Source organism: Phoenix dactylifera, chromosome 15 (assembly GCF_051530095.1).
Source record: "Phoenix dactylifera cultivar Ajwa chromosome 15, Ajwa_hap1_PhDact_Kaust_v1.1, whole genome shotgun sequence".
Taxonomy (NCBI): domain Eukaryota; kingdom Viridiplantae; phylum Streptophyta; class Magnoliopsida; order Arecales; family Arecaceae; genus Phoenix; species Phoenix dactylifera.
In genome coordinates, this window is record NC_143204.1 from 22,475,834 (window position 1) to 22,494,319 (window position 18,486).

Sequence of the window (18,486 nt, forward strand, 5' to 3'; positions counted from 1 at the left end):
GCGCGGCCGAGCGGACTTTTCCCCGGCTGGCCCGAATAATATCCTTCCTCTCCTCAAACTTTGCTAAGTTGCTATGCGTCTCCACAGGTTCCGGGAACGAGGGGGTTTTATAGGGAGAGAGAGAGAAAGAGACCGCGTAGGGCTTGCTGGCACGTGGCACGATGTGATGTCAAGAGGGACGGCATGAGAATGTATACGCGCCGTGGGACAGCGGATCCTGGGACCACGCGGGAGGACGGTGAGGACGTGGAGGCCGTTGGATGCTGATGCTCCTGTGGGAACTTACGTTTCCATCAACATTCAACAGTGAGTCTCGCGTACGACAGAAAAAAGAAAAAAGAAAACTCAATCTGGGACCCACCGACGATTCTCTAGGCATGTTGTTGAAAATTTGAAGCCGGCTCCAAATATGGATAAAAATTGCTATATTTCGATTAAAAGGTGAACCATGTAACTGCTATTAGATGGCATGACTGTATTGATGTAACTCATAGAAATTGATATAATAATTTATAAAATTTAGTTTAATATAAAATTTTAGCTAGATAACCTATTATACTATTATAATAGACTTGAAGAGATCATTATAAATCATTATAGCGGCCATAGCTTGCCTTAGAAAGTAGCATTCCAACTTTTATATTGAAATAATTACTGATATAATGGTTATTATAATGGTGCTATAAAAAAATAGTGAATGATAATGAAGAAAGTTATGGTATTATATTTTTTTCTTCACTTTTTATTTTCTGTTGAATAACAAATATTTTTGGCATACAATCCCCAGGAGATCTTGATATATAAAAGAAACTTAGGTTTTAAAAACAATATTTTATTTTAAAAAAATAGTAAAAATCATAATCATTGTGTCGTGATGGATTATAGTAGTATTATTATTTTATATCTTGGGGCAATATATAAGAGGCGGTTGAATATATTAATTTATCAAGTTCACGTGTATACAATAAACAATCATATCATTTTGAAAAGGTTATACGTGTAGACCTTATAATTTTCAGATGCCGGGTTCTAGCCTCTAGGGAGGCAAGTGTGGATGCGGGGTTAAGGGAGGAATTTGGAGCAATTCCGTAGGAATAAATTTTTTATGTTTCGTGGAAAAGAAATTACGAGGGACATGAAAAAGCTACTTTGGGTGGTTCTATATACACCCCCCCTATTGCTAAGGACACCCCCCAAAAACCAAAAAAAAAAAACCCAAACTAACCTTTAGTGTAATTACCATATTGCCCTTGAAATTTTCTCAGTACACCCCCCCCTCCTCCTCCTCCGTTTCGTTTTGAAAAGAAAAAAAACCTTGCCCCCCTCAAACCCCCCTTAAACCCCTCGATCCATTTACATCGTTTAGGCGATCTTTGAAGGAGATTTAAGCCCCATTCGAAGCATGGACAAGCAGCTAGTGATTTGGGACGAAGAATCGGCCGCAAAGGTACGTGTTCCACCTTGTTTCGAATTTTTTTTTTTTCACGGTTCGTGCTCCGTTCGGCACTGGATCGCCGAACAAAAGGCTTCTGTTCGGCTGAACAGTGCCGAACAGAAGCCTTCTGTTCGGCTGCACAGTGCCGAACAGAAGGCTTCTGTCCGGCACTGTGCAGCCGAACAGAAGGGTTCTGTCCGGCTCAGTGCAGCCGAACAGAAGCCTTCTGTTCGGCACTGTGCAGCCGAACAGAAGCCTTCTGTTCGGTTGAGGGTTGCCGAACAGAAGGCTTATGGTGCCAAATCACGTGCCGTGCTGAATTTTGTGCCGAACAGATCCTCTGATTCATTAATTCTTGGTGATAAATTATTTTATATGTAGGGCTATGCTACAACCGAATCGAATATAATTGGATCAGAATTTGTACTGGATTACACAAGCGAATTTACAACTTACCAGGTATTATAATGTATTGTGCAATTTTGTATTAGTTTAGCGAGCTATTTTTACAACTGTGTACTTACATAAATTGTTTAATGTATAGATTTTCAAGAGTAGAGAGGACTTGTGTAATTGGTGTCGTGAAGCTGGGAGGCGAAATGGTTTTGTTGTTGTAATCAAATCATCCGATGCAGGTACCATTTCTAAGAAACCCAGAATTACGTTAGGTTGTGAGAGGGGTGGGACATACCGAACCAAAAAAGAAAAGCGAATAAAGACTGCCTGTGGGACAAAGAAGTGTGGATGCCCTTTTGCATTAAGAGGAAAGAAATTGGATACTGCGGATGATTGGATATTACTGGTCGTATGTGGAGTGCACAATCATCCCGCTGCAGAGAATCTGGAGGGGCACTCATATGCAGGGAGATTATCTGAGCAGGAGACGGAATTGTTAGTGGATATGTCGAAGAGTTTGGTTCGTCCAAAGGACATATTATCCACATTGAAGGAAAGAGATGCCCTCAATGTTACGACTATCAAGACTATCTACAATGTACGTCAACGGTTTAAGGTTGCAGAGAAAGCCGGGAGGTCTGAAATGCAACATCTATTAGGTAAATTATCAGAGGCTAAATATATTGAGTGGCATAGGAATTGTACTAATACGGATGTTGTGCATGACTTATTTTGGGCACACCCTGGCAGCATTGATTTGTTCCGTGCATTTCCCCGTGTGTTGATAATGGATTGCACGTACAAGACGAATAGGTATCGTCTTCCGCTCTTAGAGATTGTGGGGGTGACATCTACTGACATGACATTTTCAATTGCTTTTGTATACTTAAATTCTGAGCGGGAAGAAAGCTATACTTGGGCATTAGAGAGATTGCGCAGTGTCATAGCTGATGATGTTTTGCCTGAGTTGATTGTTACAGATAGAGACTTGGCTTTGATGAATGCAATTCATAGAGTATTTCCTACTGCTAGACATTTATTATGTAGATGGCATATTAGTAGGAATGTTTTGGCCAAGTGCAAAAAAATTTTCGAATTGAAGGAGAAATGGAATAAATTTATTATGAGTTGGAATGTACTAGTGCTGTCCTCCACGGAAGACGAGTATAATGATCGCTGGAGTGCACTGCAGAGAGAGTTCGGTACCTATCCAGATGCACTACAGTATGTGTCAGATACTTGGCTGAGCAAATACAAGGAAAGATTTGTTGCGGCGTGGACGGATACATGCAGGCACTACGGAAATGTGACGACAAATAGGTATCACAAATAAAGACTCATTTAATTTTAATTTGCCTCAATTGTTATATCTAACTTTCATTTGTTTACTAGGGTCGAGAGTGCACATGCAAAGCTCAAAAAGCAGCTTGGATCAAGCCAAGGAAGTTTCGAGTCATCTTGGACTAGAATACATGGATTGATTGAGTTGCAGCACAGCTCCGTTAAAGCCTCATTGGAGAAGAGTTTATTGGTAGTGCAGCACAACTTCAAGCCAGCTGAATTCAAAGAGTTGCGAGGTTTCATATCTATAAGTGCGTTAAATCATGTCCTCGCCCAATCGAAACGAGCCAATTCAGTTGGGTTTGATGATTCAAATTGTGGGTGCGCTATTCGACGCACACATGGTATACCATGTGCTCACCAGATTGTGCGGTACAGGATGGAAGGTCGGCCCATTCCTCTCGACTGCATAGATCCTCATTGGAGGAAACTTGATATTCTGCCTACCCCCCCCCCCCCCCCCCCCCCCCCCCGTGCAGCCAATTCAGTTGAGTTGTGATGCAGAGTTAGATTTGATTGCGCTACGATTCAAGAAGTTAGATGGGGCTTCTGATAAGCAACAGTTATGTTAGCTATGTATTTAAGGGGGTGGTAGAGCATCTTTTAAATGTTTGCCTTTGATGATTGAGGCGGATTTTCTGATAAGCAACAGTTATGTTAGCTATGTATTTAAAATGTTGAAAGATCATGAGGATGTTCTCTTTGAACCTTAACTTGCATTGCAGAGTTAGATTGATTGTTTATATATGTACAATTTTTGAAAGTTGTAAATTTTTTTGGGCTCTTAGAGTCATGTACTGTGAAACTCCATCATCAATATAAATCAAAAAATATCTGTCTTCGCATTGTTAGATTGATTGTTATGTGCACTGTTATATTTGTGTAAAATAGAACGAGCCAGGCTTTACAAATATTACACGTAAATGTACCAAAAATATATATTTTTCATTAATATCAAAGGCTTTACAAAGATTACAAAGGCTCCATCATCAATCCCTATGACGCCGTCGTCGACGCGTGTACTGCTGTACGTCCGAATGAGAGGGTGCTGGATCCGAATGAGAGGGTGCTGTACTCGGGCCAGGCTCATCACCCAGAAGTAACTGATGCATCGGACAAATAGCATGAAATAGGTGCCCGGCACCTAGTGACGTAGCCTCTGAGGGACCCATCCGTACAATGTCGGTACTGATACCGAGTGCATCTGCATTACGCCGCCGGTGCATGTCAGCATCATCATGACCTCCCCTAGCTCCAGAATGAGTACTCGAGCGCAGATGAGGAGGCTGAACTGCAACGTGCGTGATACGGAGATACCACTCCATGTATCCCGGTACGCTGTCTGATGGCCGGGTAACTGGGTGGCTCCTGCTCGCCTGGCTCAGCACGTGGTCCTCCCACCGCTCCCAAAGCTGATCCATATAGGAGTAATGTATCCGGTACGAGCCTGCTGTGGAACCTCTGTTGGCTCGCGTAGGGGCTAGTGGCGCTCGAGGGATGGTCTGAATACGACCAAACTGTCTAAGAACCCTTTCTGGATGATAGGGTTCTACGATATCAAGGCACTTGATGGAGCCACTAAAAAATGCGATATCAATATATGGGCGATCTCCCCGAAGCCGATGATGGGGATCCCAAATAACCTGCAAAACAAAAGGTCCATTTCAGTTTTATACTATATCGCATATTAAAAGTACTGACAAACACAAGCAAATGGTAATATGATACGTACCTCATCGATGCTCAAAAGGTCCAATGACTCACGTAGAACCACTAAATGGTCCATCGTGGTACGGGATGGAGTACCGGGCATCCAGCGGTGCACGCGGGGACTGGCATCAGTATACTCGAGCGACGGGTGAGGACTGAGTGCTGGAAAATGCTCATAAATCCATGCCTGCAGAAGCGTCATATAATCACTGATCTGTCTCACTGATGACCTCGACGCAATCCCCAACTACCGATACAAATATGCTAAGGCAGTTGTACCCCAGGCATATGTGCTCACCCTATCCAGATCCCGCAGTAAACACAGATACGCTATAGGCACCCTGGTCCCACTCTTATCAGCAAAGAGTGTGCAGCCTAACAAAAATAACAAATAGGCTCGTGCTGCACACTCTATCCTCTGCTGGCTGTCTCTATTAGATACAGAGTGAAACTGAGTCCTCAGCCACTCCATCCTCACAGACTGACCGCGCGATGACAGTACCTCCTGACGCGCGTCTCCAGCTGACACCCCCAACAACTCCACAAGTAGCTCCTCAGCATCCCGATCACTCATCCTCTCAGGAGAAACTGCTACTGAGGCACCTGCGACAGGAATCCCTAAAATGGCGGATACATCATCCAACGTGATAGTGATCTCGCCAAATGGTATATGGAAGGTGTTCGTCTCGGGCTGCCATCTCTCTACGAAGCCCGAAATCAGAATCTTATTGATGAATCGATAAGAGCACTGTACTAACTCTATGAGGCCCGACTGCCTCAATAGTGCTTTGAACCTGGTATTTGGTTGGTTTGAAGACCACCACTTCCATTCACCAACCTTGGCAGTATGGTTCATGCACTTTAGTGGAGCCCGTTCCTGTAATATAAATGTATAATTACTACTACTTTATAAAACATCAATAAACAAAATATAATGCTATAACAAATAAACAATACCTGTTGCCTCCAGATGGAAGCTGCTATATGCGTCCTGAAACTGATCAGAACGGACTCATCCTCTGGACCTCCTGGACATGGTCCAACGGACTCATCGTCTTCGCCCCTAGCGGGCATATCATCATGCTCTGACTCAGGAGAGGGCGATGGCATATGAGCAGGCTCGGGAGAAGCAATCCTAGCACGACGTCTCCTAGCTGACGCCGTAGGTCTAACTCTGGCGGGACCGGAATCCATGTCTGAAAATATAGAAATTCAATGTTAGGCTATATCAAAGAAAATAATTCAGCACGGCACGCGATTTGGCACCAGAAGCCTTCTGTTCGGCTGCACAGTGCCGAACAGAAGGCTTCTGTTCGGCTGCACAGAGCCGGACAGAACCCTTCTGTTTGGCTGCACAGTGCCGGACAGAAGCCTTCTGTTCGGCACTATGCAGCCGAACAGAAGGCTTCTGTTCGGTTGAGGGTTGCCGAACAGAAGGCTTCTGTTCGGCACTGTTCAGCCGAACAGAAGCCTTTTGTTCGGCGATCCAGTGCCGAACAAAAGGGGAGGCGGGGGGGGGGGGGGGAGCTACCTCGAGGTGGTCGTGGAGGCGCCGGCGAGGTGCTCGTTGCTCGGGAGATGGCCGGGGAGGTGGTTCCGGGAGAAGCCGGCGAGGTGGTCGAAGATCGGGAGAATGCCGGCGACGAGAGGGAGAAGGGGGAACGGGGGGGTTTTGGGCGTTGGCGAGGTGCACTGCACCGACCGGCGACAAGAGGGAGAAGGGGGAGACGGAGGGGGTTTGGGCGTTGGCGAGGTGCACTGCACCGACCGGCGACGAGAGGGAGAAGGGGGAGACGGAGGGGGTTTGGCCGCCGGCGAGGTGCTTGAGGCGAGGTTTTTTGGGCGGAAGGGAGAAGCCGGCGGGTGTTTTGGAGGGGAAGAGCGGGGTGGGGGGGTTTGGGGGGTGTAGAGAGCAATTTAGGTGAGGGGGTGGGGAGGGTGGGGGGTAATTTAGGAATTTTTAATTTTTTAGGGGTGTCCTTAGCAAATGGGGGGGTGTAGAGAGTATTTAATTTTTTTTTAATTTTTGGGGGGTGTCCTGAGCAATAGGGGGGGTGTATATAGAACCACCCAGCTACTTTCGATATTGAAATTTTTTTTTCTAAAACTACCCTTAAGCCATTACAATTCATGAATAAGATCTTTTTCTTTCTTAAGGATATAATAAATATTTCATACAACTTTTTTAGAAAAGTAGATGCTTAACTGGAATGTACTACTTTTCTATGATCAATCAAATATGTCAAAAATATTTTTTTAGGTATTATATTTTCAAAAATCAGCTTTTCAGAAAAAAAATATTTTAGTCAAAGTAAACTAAACGAATCCCTATTGTTAAGCTCATCACCCAGTATTGATGGGCTTTGGGCTTTGCTTCAATAAGACGGAAATATTCTAGTGCCTGGCGAGTGGAGCGGCGGGGCTGTGCTGGTGATGGAGATCCCGCGAATCATACTAGACCATTGGCACTAGTTAGTCGAGCCATGGATTGAACCCTAGTGATTTTAATTCAACCCCATCCTCTCTCTAATGCATTTAATACAGTAGGTGCTCGGTTTGCAGCGTGGAACAAAGGAGGACCGTGTATATCCTCCTCGTTGGAGCCACTCCAAAATGCACTAGATCCGGCCCTATTGTTGAACTATCAGTTGCTAAAGGGATAGGGGTTGTATCTTTCGAGAAGCGAACAAAGGACTCAGCCTTCCTTCATGCGAATCCACAGTTGAGTCGCACAATGTTCGCTTTGAGATCTGTGCAGGTGGATGATTGAAGAAGTTCATAATGTTTTGAGATATATGCGGGGTACGATTCAATAGTTGACATTGTGAAAGTAGATCAATCATTCTTTTGTACGAAAAAATACAACCCAAACCCTTGCTAAAGAGGGTCTTTGAGCAGCAATTTTTACCCTAAAAGCGACTCAGATTTCTGCAAGGAGACTTCATTGGTTTGAGGTTTCCTGCACGTTTCCAGAAGGGAATCAGTGCATTGATTTCCGGCAAGCATGGTTACCATTCTTGGCCTCACTGCTTGCCGGTCTTCCAGTTTCACTCCTGGTTTGGTACTCTTCAATGCTGACGCCAATGGTTGTTCCTTCCATCATTGTAATTAAGGGCCAATCCCTGCTTCTACCAAGACAAAAAAAAAAAGGTGGGGTGGAGATGAGTTATAAAACTAAAATTCTCATTTCATGATTCCTTGTGCAACCCTAGCTAGTATTGATGATCTGCAACTTGTTACTCCAGAATCTTTGTTAAGGTAGTTGAGTCCTATGAGTTAGATTTAGGAAATGAGAAAGGAAAAAAAAAATGATTCCGGCAAACTCTTAAAATTGTGCAATTAAGATAATTTGAAGTTTGCCATACTTAGTGACTAAATCCAATAGAAATTTATTTAGACGTTTATCTAGAATCGTGTAGTTATTGGCACACATCATAAGACTCGTGCAGTAGATCTGTCTCTAAGCAGCTATATTTATTATTTTATCATGTTTTATAAAATGTACTGCTTTGGCACGAACTCTGATAAAAGAGCATAACATTTGATAAGAACCATCGATGACGAAAAGCATTACAGACATAGGGGCTCCCCTGCTTTTTGGACTGCAAAGCAGTACATTTTGTGCCTGACCTCTGCTAATTTTTCTCACCCTTCCTTGGTTGCCTGCTTGCATTTATGTTCTGTTCAACTTTTTCGCATGCCATGTAATTTATTTCAATTGCCTAGGGTGCTAGTAGGTATTTATGTCACTATATCACCTTGAAACTTTTATAACGCATCTAATATGCGAAATTCTTCAGGTGGAGGTTTTGAGCTGCATTCGCCATCCAAATATGGTCCTCCTCATGGGTGCATGCCCAGCATATGGATGCCTGGTGTTGAACGCATGGCCAATGGCAGCCTCGAAGACAGTCTTTTCTGCAAGAACAGCACTCCACCACTCTCTTGGCAACCTCCGTTTCAAGATTGCAGCAGAAATAGCCACCAGACTAAGCCCGAGCCCCTTGTTCATCGTGATCTCAAGCCTTATTCCTCCTGCTGCTGCAGGCTCGCTCGCTACTCAATACTGCATGACTGCTGCAGCTGAAACTTTTGTTACATTGACCCTGAGTACCAGACGACCAGATTGCTCGACGTTGAATCTGATATCTATGCCCTTGGAATCATCCTCCTACAACTGATCACTGCACGACCACCTCTATATGGAGCTTGCACATAATGTTGATGACGTTTTGGAGAAGGGAATGCTCGGCGAGTTATTGGATCCTAATGTGCCAGACTGGCCAATGGAGGATACAGTGAAGCTTGTACAGTTAGCTCTGAAGTGTGCTGAGCTTCAGCGCAAAGATCGTCCAGATTTAGCTGATGTTGCGCAACCAGAGCTGAATCGATTGAGAGCATTGGCTGCATCGGCAGAGGATGCCTCTTGGATCAGCCACGTTATGGAAGCTTAATCAGGTTGCCATGTTGAAATTTTCCACTCGTTTCTATTTTTCAGACCATGAAATACAGTGAAGTACTGCATCTATTTTCTTTATGTACTTTAGAAATGCCTTTCTTTCTTTTCCAATGATCTTTTGTTTCGCAGAGACTACGGTCTTCTGTTTATATGTAGGATGACAACTAAGAGTCCGTTATTTAGTGGATAAATATCGTAGAAAAGTTTGACCAAATTATCTTATATTCTCTTGCTTCTCTTGGTGGTTTCAAGATTAGGAATATTTGAGAGAGGGCTACCTCTCCTCTTGTAGCCTATTATTTACGGATCTCTTTTATCAAAAATAAAATATTTAAAATAAGATAGATATTAGAATTTAGAATAAAATAACTATTTTTTGTTTATAATCATGATTTAGCCAGCTGCTATGTGGTAATTTTGATGAATAATTCAGAGCCATGCCTCTTGGGTGGTAGACGATGTAGTTTCGATAATGACAAAATGGAAATTTGCCTATGGACCCTACATACTTGATCTTGGTATGGATACTACCTACCAATAGGTTGTGGCTCAAAAAGCACCATTATTACACTCATAATAGATTGCTAGATCATGAGTATGTTGGTTGTTGCTATATATATATTTATATTTATATTTATCTATCTGTCTATCTATTTATATATGTGTGTGTTTGCTTTTACTTGTTACCTATTGAATTATGAATTTTGTCATAGCAAAAGGTTCCAAGGAAAAAGCTCTCTAATCAATTGAGTGCTCTCGAGCCCATTTAACAGGTTACATATATAAGTCTTTACATGCTCTGTGTTGCCGAAATTTATATAGATAAATAGATGAAGGATTAAACAGTTAGCCATCAACCAAGACTGCCAAAATGCAATTCATTTAAATTCTTAATTTGAACTTTCATGAAAAACTACTTAGAATTACTACCACTTAGGATCACCATGGTGCAACCAAACATACTGATATTGTTGCCTCCACCTACATCACCGTCAATCTTTGGGTCATTACCCTATATCAAACACCCTCTATAAGCTCTAAATATTTAATGTAGTACATGTTACTATTTAAAGGGAGGTGGGAGGTTGAGTTAAATATCTATACATTACCGGCAATTGCATTTGGGCAAAGGATGCCTAGTTGAGTTGTTCAGAATTAAATGCAGCATCCTTCTACATGTTTTTATGTTGTTTAGTTTAATATATGAAGAAAAATTATATGGAGCAGGAAGAGAAAAAAATATAAAATGGATTTTCTATTTTTGTAACGTCAATTTAAAAATAAAAAAATAGAAGTCATAGGCTCCTTCGAGTTGTCAATTCCATAATTAAAAAAATAAAAAAAAGAGTCCCACCCCCCGTACGATTTTTGTTTTTCAATATGGTAGATCATCTAATAACTAATAATCAAGTGTAAAGAAAAATTGTTGGTGAAGACCACCTCTCCCCTATTTTAATGGTTTGGTGCTGGCATTTAAATAACCAATAAACTCTGATCCTTATCATGGGCTCTTATAAGTGGTTAAATCTGAGTTTCTGAGATTTCCTAAAGGTCTTACGCCTGCCCATTCCTAAATCTCGATCAAATGTACCTTAAAAAAAAAAGTTGTGCCTGGAGCAGCTGGAAGCTCTTAAGCTAGCGTACCGTGCACCTGAAATCCCTTATATTTATTTGCTCCACCTGATCTTGGACCTCACCATCGATGTTTCCTTTGTTTTAAATCCTCTCCAGGTGCATTAGCATTCTGTGCTCCCAGAGTCCGCTGCACGTCAGATATTGTCCTCTTTTTTTTTTTTTTTTTTTTGCTAAAACAAAAAGGGAAGGGACAGGCCCACCCTCGCGTAGCAGCCCCCACTGGGCCCCCATCCCGCCAGAAGAATGTTCGATGCAGGCAGAAATGGCCGTGTGTTGGGCACCCTGGCCGGTTTTACTCATACCCTCCCCATCCGTGGGCCCAACTCGGTTACCCCTCTAGGCTCCGGCACGAATACCACATGTCAGTACGTCACAACTGGCACCACCGAGGCTACCAGTAGAGCGATACGCCCTTTCAGACCCCGTGTCCGAGCATGGAGCATCCGGTCTCCACAATTTAATCGACGCCCGTGCGTTTCGAACTCGGAACTACTTGGTTGAAAGTAAGGGCTACCACCTCAGTGGTCAGATATTGTCCTTCTCATCACCAAACCAGGGAAGCATGTACTCACCTGAGCAATAGATAAATAAATAAATAATCCCCACGATGCTCAAGGAGAACAAAAAAGAAATGAATCACCTTCATTAGAGATTTCATCAAGGATTTAGTCCCTCTAAGCAGCTCCATTAATAATTTAATTGTTATAAGATCAAGGTTGTCATTGTCACATTACACTAAAGAAATACCAACTAACCCAAAGCAAGCAAACATAATAAATCTGTTGTATTATATAAAAGGCAAGGCAGCTCTATCTGAAAGCGACCTGTCACTAAATCCGCCAAGGCTGTTCTTTTCAGGACAGCACGGGACTAATATTAATATGATTATTGTGAGCTGGAGCTGACTCAGAACTCTAGATATCCACGAATAGATCGGATTCGTCTCTAGATCCAGACCCAATAATTTCAGTTATGGGTTTTAATTAGACCCAAGATCTAACTATTCTTCCCCGATGTAGACTCAAATGCCCATGCCATGTTCGGATTCAGATCAAATCCGCTAACTAAATGAACCGGGTACAGATTGAATTATTAATCCAAAACCCATTATCATCCTAATTATAAGAAGATATTTAATTTAATGTGGTGGGGGATATTAGTTTCAACTAAAGAGGAATCTGGAATCCAGGAACATATCATGAGGAAAAGTAACACCATGTGGGTCCTATTGGGAACTAGGGGCTGTATCTGTCACACCAACCATTTAGTATATATTCCCCAGCATTCACTGGTGTAGGACGTCCTCTCTGTGGGTCTCACCCTCCTGCTATGGGTGAGTCTTACCAATGGTAATAAAAGACACCATAGTTGTTTATACACACACTTCTTGCGACGCCAAAGATCACCCCTCTACATTCATATGAGAACTGCGTTTGAGCTGCATCCACATGTCTATTTGAGGGATGGGATGCTAGGTGTCTGAAAAATAGGTGCATTTTGCATGCATTCCTCGGCAATATATGCCTTTGAAAATCCTAAACCCTAAATCCTTATGGATCGGATAATCGGATGATCATCGTATCTAATCTTGGCCATTTCATAGTGGGTAGTATTAATTTTTAATTTTGTTATGATTAGCTGTAATTACCTACAATAGAAGAAAAAAGAAAATTCATTACCCGATATTTTCTCCATCAATAATAAACTATTGTCTTATTTTTTATTTTAAGCATATATAGATGTAATCCTAGAGCGGTAGCGGTAGTGGATCGGGGATGGATACCGAAAGCTACAACAGCATGGGAGAATTATTTCATCCGTGTGGTAGACTTGCAGCGAAGGGTGGTGTGGACCCAGGCCGAGGACTGAGGTGGGCCTTGGTGTCAACCTCGTGGGCCCGTCGATGGCGTGGAAGTGGGCATCGTTTAGTGGAAGAGTGGGTCCCACACTCGTCACGTGGGTGGGGAACACCTGACAAATGAAGCTCCTGCACGTATAAAGTTACCTCCGGAGTCATTGGTGGGCCCCGCGGACCGATGCTACGAAAAGACGAAAATGCGCTCCTTCCTCTAAATTCCAGGCGGCCCAGTTGTTTGAAGCGTACTTACAAGAATACCCTTCCACCAACTTCTGCTCAAAAGGGCAAAAAAGAATTGATAAAATAAATAATAGAGACCATGTACGCATATCAAATTGATAAAATTATTTTTATTCCACTAACATCTTACAATCACAATGTAGCAAGAAATACTAGAACTTGTAAGGTTGAGTTGAATTTGTCCTGAACCTTATATTTATAATGTAAATTTTATTAATTTACCTACAATTTTAATCAAAAACATGGTGGATTGTACTATTGTCAAGCATACAGAGTAATTACTTTTTTGAATTTTAAATTAACATTAGGTCCTCTAAATTGAAGATCCATGTCATTGATTATGATTTATAATAATTAGAATCAAAATTCATATGCTTTAGTCATCTCTAACCCATGAACTATAGAGATAGCAATTGACAATTGTTACTATACTAATATGATAAAATATATAAATTAGGTATCCATCTTATCGATCATAATGTACACATATCATATTCATATAGATTGGAGTTAAATAAATTTTAATAAGTTAGATCCAGTAAACATGCCCTCGTATCAACATAAGTTAAAAACCACCAAGATGTACATGTGATTTTTTATTTCTTTTCAGTGGTACAAATTATTATCAGTGATGTTGATTTTATATTTTAATACTTCATTTTAGAATTAATAGTAGTAGACACTCTCTCATCTTAAGAAGAGCATAATCCATCTCATTAAACATTTATATAATTGGTTATAATTTATTAAATTTAAAATATTTAAAATGTAAAATAAATACAATTGATATTTCATTTGTTAAAATGATAACAATGAATTTTAAATTATATATATTTATAATTAATATATATGTGTGTGTGAGAGAGAGAGAATTTGTTAATTATTAAAATATTTATAGGGTATCCCAAAATACTGCCCAAAGGGCATTTTTGTCACCCGGTCCCTTTTGGCCCCCGGGAATCCGACCCCATCCTTTTCCACCCTTGGATCCGTGTAGGTCGGCTTCCAGATCACACCCAACGCATGTCACATCCGATGCGTGTCCGTCTCTTGTCCCCTCCTAATAATTTCTCCTTCCCGACCTCACCCTTCGATCCACGCAACCGGCACCTGTAGGCCCTTTCCGGTCACCCATCTCAATCATTGGTGGTGGCCGTGCGACAGCCCCGTCATCCTCCCAAACTACCGATTTAGTTTTCAAGTCCATTTACACGCGCTGCTTCCACTCCTAAACAAAATGCAACCACCCGATCACCTCAAGTCCAAGCGTCCTCCCCGTCCCTTGGACGGCGCAGATTGGTGGGCGTGTCATCTCTAATACTAACAATTTTTTTATCAAAAATAAAAATATCGTACAAATATGTACGGATAGAACTAAATAAATAAAAAAATAGTTTATCTCAAAATGTATTGGATAACTCCGCCTCTTTTATCCAGAGGTGGTTGGCCAGACTAACGTTTCCAATGCAAAAGCCTCACAGGTTAAACGCCCACCTTCTAGAATCTCGAGCCCATGGATTTCAGCACCCAATAATTCAAAACCGGTTTCGGTTCCCACAGAATATAGAGAAACAGAAACCAACTACAAGAAAGGGAAAAAAAATACTGCTGAAATGGAGAGAAATGGAGGCCTTTAAAAGGATAGAAGGGAACCCAATTCCCCAACTCACTTTCTATATCTAATTCTTGAACTCAGTTCAGCCAGGATGATCCAGATTTCCCGGCCAATGATCCGGAAGCTACGGGAGCCGATCGATGCCGGCAACTGGGCCTTCCGGGCTGCCCCGAGCCCGGCGAGCCCACGGAAGCGCAACCCGCTGTCGCCCAAGGGGTGGAAGAATCGGGAATCGGATGGCATTGGGCTGGGCATCGTGGCGGCCCTCGAGAAGACCGGCGGCGAGGTTTCGAAGAAGCTCGTCGCGGGTGCACCGATGTTGATTACTTCTCCGAGGACCGCCGGAAGACGGCCGATTGGGTGTGCGGATGTGGGTGAATTCGGGTGCAGCAGAAGATGCGCCGCCACAAGTGTGTGTTGCAGTACGGGGGCTAAAGGTGGCGAGGATTTGAGATGGAGGGAGATGGGTCACTCTTCTGGGTCAACTCACGAGGTCCTGGAAGATGCTCGGGCATTCCAGATAGCCGATTTTCTCAGTTATTGCTACTTGTGTAGGAAGAGACTGCATGGCAAAGATATATACATGTACAGGTAATTGCACTTTCACCCTACTATAGTTTAAACTTTTGGCTCATGGAATAATTTCGTCTTCTCTCTTCTTCTTTTTTCTCCCTGTTCTGTTCAGTATGTGACTTCCTTTAATTTATCAAATATTGTGTCCTTATATATTTGTTTGTACCACTCTATCCATTGAATTGTTTCATTATAAGTTCTACGAAAATTTAATCATGTTATATCCTAATATAGCTATATTGACACTAATCTTATAGATCCTAACCAATGTCTTATAAAGCTTATGATGATCACAAACTATTCTTTGATAGATTTAATCTTTTACCGGGTTTTTTTTTCCCATTTTTTTCCCTCCTTAGATTCAGGAGCAAACTTTAGTCCATATATGTATCTCTGGCTAATCGACAGACAGTTTAGACATATGTTAATAAAATTATACTTGGCATGCTGATTGGAGTTCAATTGGTTGTGTGTTTACGACAGAGGGGAGAAGGCATTTTGTAGTATCGAGTGCCGGTACCGGCAAATCGCAAGCGATGAGCACCAGGAAAAATGTGGATCAGAAGCTTCAAAGCCATCTGATGTCTCGAGCTCACCCCACACCGGTGGCCGGCTCTTTTTCACAGGCATCGTTGCGTCCTAGCACTGGAAGCTATCAATGGAGGACTGTTGAGGGAGGTTGATGGCTGTGATGGAGGCACCAGAGAGCATGAGAATCAGCAAGTGGACACAGTTCATACACGGCAATGTTAGCATAAACACGAGGTGGAGTAGTATCAGCGTAGCAAAATTTTGGCAACATGAGCTTTGAGATGTAATCTATGATTGGGGTTGAAGAAAACAGTATCCAACTTTGAAATTTTCTCCCTTAATGTTTGGGAAGATCATTTGCTTCATATCATCTTGTTTGATATATATTTGAGGGAGTAGAATGCATAGGATCATGTTATCAAACCATCTGCCTTCCAACCCTCACGCATGCTGATTTCGGTCTTTATGACTGCATATAACTGCATGATATAATCTCATCCTGGAAGAGAAAGTTAGCAGGACTCTGGTAGTATTTGAGGAAGAAAATGGTCGTATCTGACGGAGAACCAGAAGAAGATAAAGCTAGATGGAGATTTCCACTGATACGTACAGTTATTTAGATGACTGGAGAAAATACGTAAGCAAACTCGAAATGGGTCAGATCCTATCCTATTTATTTGGATTACCTATGTTAACGAGCCATAAAAGCGAAAATAAAGTGAATCTCAAAAAGGTTCAACAAAAAACTTTTTCTTGGAAATTCAGGAGGAAAAATATATAGAAAATACTATCCAGTAGATGAAATAAACATAATAACAATAATGATATTTCGAGATATTAAAAAAATGTTTTTTGTCCACCAAATTGTTTATAAATTATTTTCTATTGACAAATTGATCAGAAATTCTTGATTATTTAAAGATTTTATCTGTATTCAGAATTATTACCGTCTAATTTCTTACAAATGAATTATGCTAGTTGCTGTTGATGGTGGCATTGTTCTACTGTTCATTGTTGTATGTACCTCTTGCATACTTCTAACACATGGATAGATATATAAATATATCAATAATGCTATCATTATTATTTTTGTTAGTTTTTGAACTTTTAATCGTCCAAAATCTTTTTGAATTTTTTTCGTCAAAAAAATATTTTTGAACTTTAATCCATTTCTGATATTAAACTTGTGGCTATGTAAACAATTTCTCCAATGTTATATAATTTTCTGAAGAAGAGCAGAAAATTTTTTAGAAAGTTGACATTGTATTTATTTGTCAAGTATTCCACTGGACTGATGAAAGAGCACCAGTAATTTTCATTTTAAGGAAAATGGTGCAAAGCACCACCCTTTCAATTAGATTTTGAAATGATAAAGGGCAAAAAGGAAAGAAGGGGAAGAGAAATGGAAAAAGAAAAAGAAAGGTAGGGGCAAAAAGGAAGTACAAAAAGCAAAGGGCACCCAGCTTAGGTGGCCCAGGATCTCGGAAAAGATGGCAAAGCTCGGATCCCATCAGCATCGGTTATCTGTTAATTAAGTGCTCAGAAACTAAGAGCATGTTGAGTATTCTCTAAAAGAATACTTTGTAATTTTTAAAATAAAATAAATATTTTCTGATAAATAAGTACTTAGTGACATTATATTATATAAAAAAAAGGCTCTGGGAAGTTAGGAGAGAAACCAGATAACTTCCCCCTCCATGTATGGATGTTCAAAGAAGAAGAAAGGGGAATGTAGACTTTCTCGTATTTGGCTAGAGTTAGGAAAGAAAATGATAAAGTTCCCATCTTCTTTTTATCACTTGAATGGGTAAATTAATGAAATATAAAAATATGTTGTTATCTTTCTTTCCGAGTCCTCCCATTTGTACGCTGCAGTGAAGAAAAGAGAAAATAAGAAAAAGGGAGGATAGAGAGAGAAAAGAAAATCTTATTTGGATTCACAGGAGGGAATAGAAAATAAATTTATCCAAACCATCCAGCCTAAAAATAAAAATGAAATTAGAAAAATATTTTGAGCAACGAGCTCCTATTCTCTTTGAATCTCTCTATTTTCAGAAAAAAAAATTGTGAATTCGGAGAGAAGTAACTTCTTTGTCACTCTTGTTATTAATCTATTTTTTCTTATTTTTAACCAAATGAGAAGTACTTGATTTCTCTCACCATGTTCTCTTCTCCTCAATCCAAATGAGAGCAAACACAATTGCAACGAGAATTTATTTCTTTCTACATCATTTACGTCATGTCCATTTCTTCTTCCTTTAAACTACGCAAAAGAGGAAATGCCCTCCTATTTGAATATCTTAATCCAAATAAGCTGTCAAACTACTGCAGATGCCACCCGATTTTCCAACAATCTGGAAATGAGATACGACAGCCTACTAAAAGGCCGGAGCGGGGCTTAAAAAAACATTATTAGGGTGTCCCGAGCTGCACAAAAGTTATGGTATAAAGATTATTCGGTTAATAACTATTAAGAAATTTAATAATATTAATTTTAAAATATTAATAGAACAGTAATTTGAAAAACTGATTTCTCAAATAAGGGAACGGACAATACCGTTACAAACCAGATTCAAAACTTCGCCAAAGTAATTAGACAGGATAGAGCCCAAAACTCCAAATTTGGTCAAAGTCTCACAATTATAGATGCACTTTCAATCAAGCTCTTTCACCGAGTACCATTCGCGACCCTG

At 41.0% G+C, this 18,486-nt stretch overlaps 1 protein-coding gene and 1 pseudogene across 1 annotated transcript; both read left to right on the forward strand.

Moving 5' to 3' along the window:
* The first annotated feature begins 8,365 nt into the window (after nt 1-8,365).
* LOC148699944 (U-box domain-containing protein 52 pseudogene) lies at nt 8,366-9,403 on the forward strand (annotated as a pseudogene).
* A 5,247-nt stretch (nt 9,404-14,650) lies between these two features.
* Nucleotides 14,651-16,206, forward strand: LOC103714811 (FCS-Like Zinc finger 13-like). Its single transcript, XM_008802227.6, has 2 exons — nt 14,651-15,280; nt 15,746-16,206. The coding sequence occupies exons 1-2, from the start codon at nt 14,781-14,783 to the stop codon at nt 15,903-15,905; spliced, it is 660 nt and encodes a 219-aa protein (XP_008800449.2). The 5' UTR covers nt 14,651-14,780; the 3' UTR covers nt 15,906-16,206.
* The last annotated feature ends 2,280 nt before the right edge of the window (nt 16,207-18,486 follow it).

Excerpts from the sequence above, each read along its gene's own strand:
- LOC103714811 (XM_008802227.6), top strand. The coding sequence starts at position 14,781 with ATGATCCAGATTTCCCGGCCAATGATCCGGAAGCTACGGGAGCCGATC. Across the intron at positions 15,281-15,745 it reads AAAGATATATACATGTACAG|AGGGGAGAAGGCATTTTGTA; the intron begins GTAATTGCACTT and ends TGTTTACGACAG.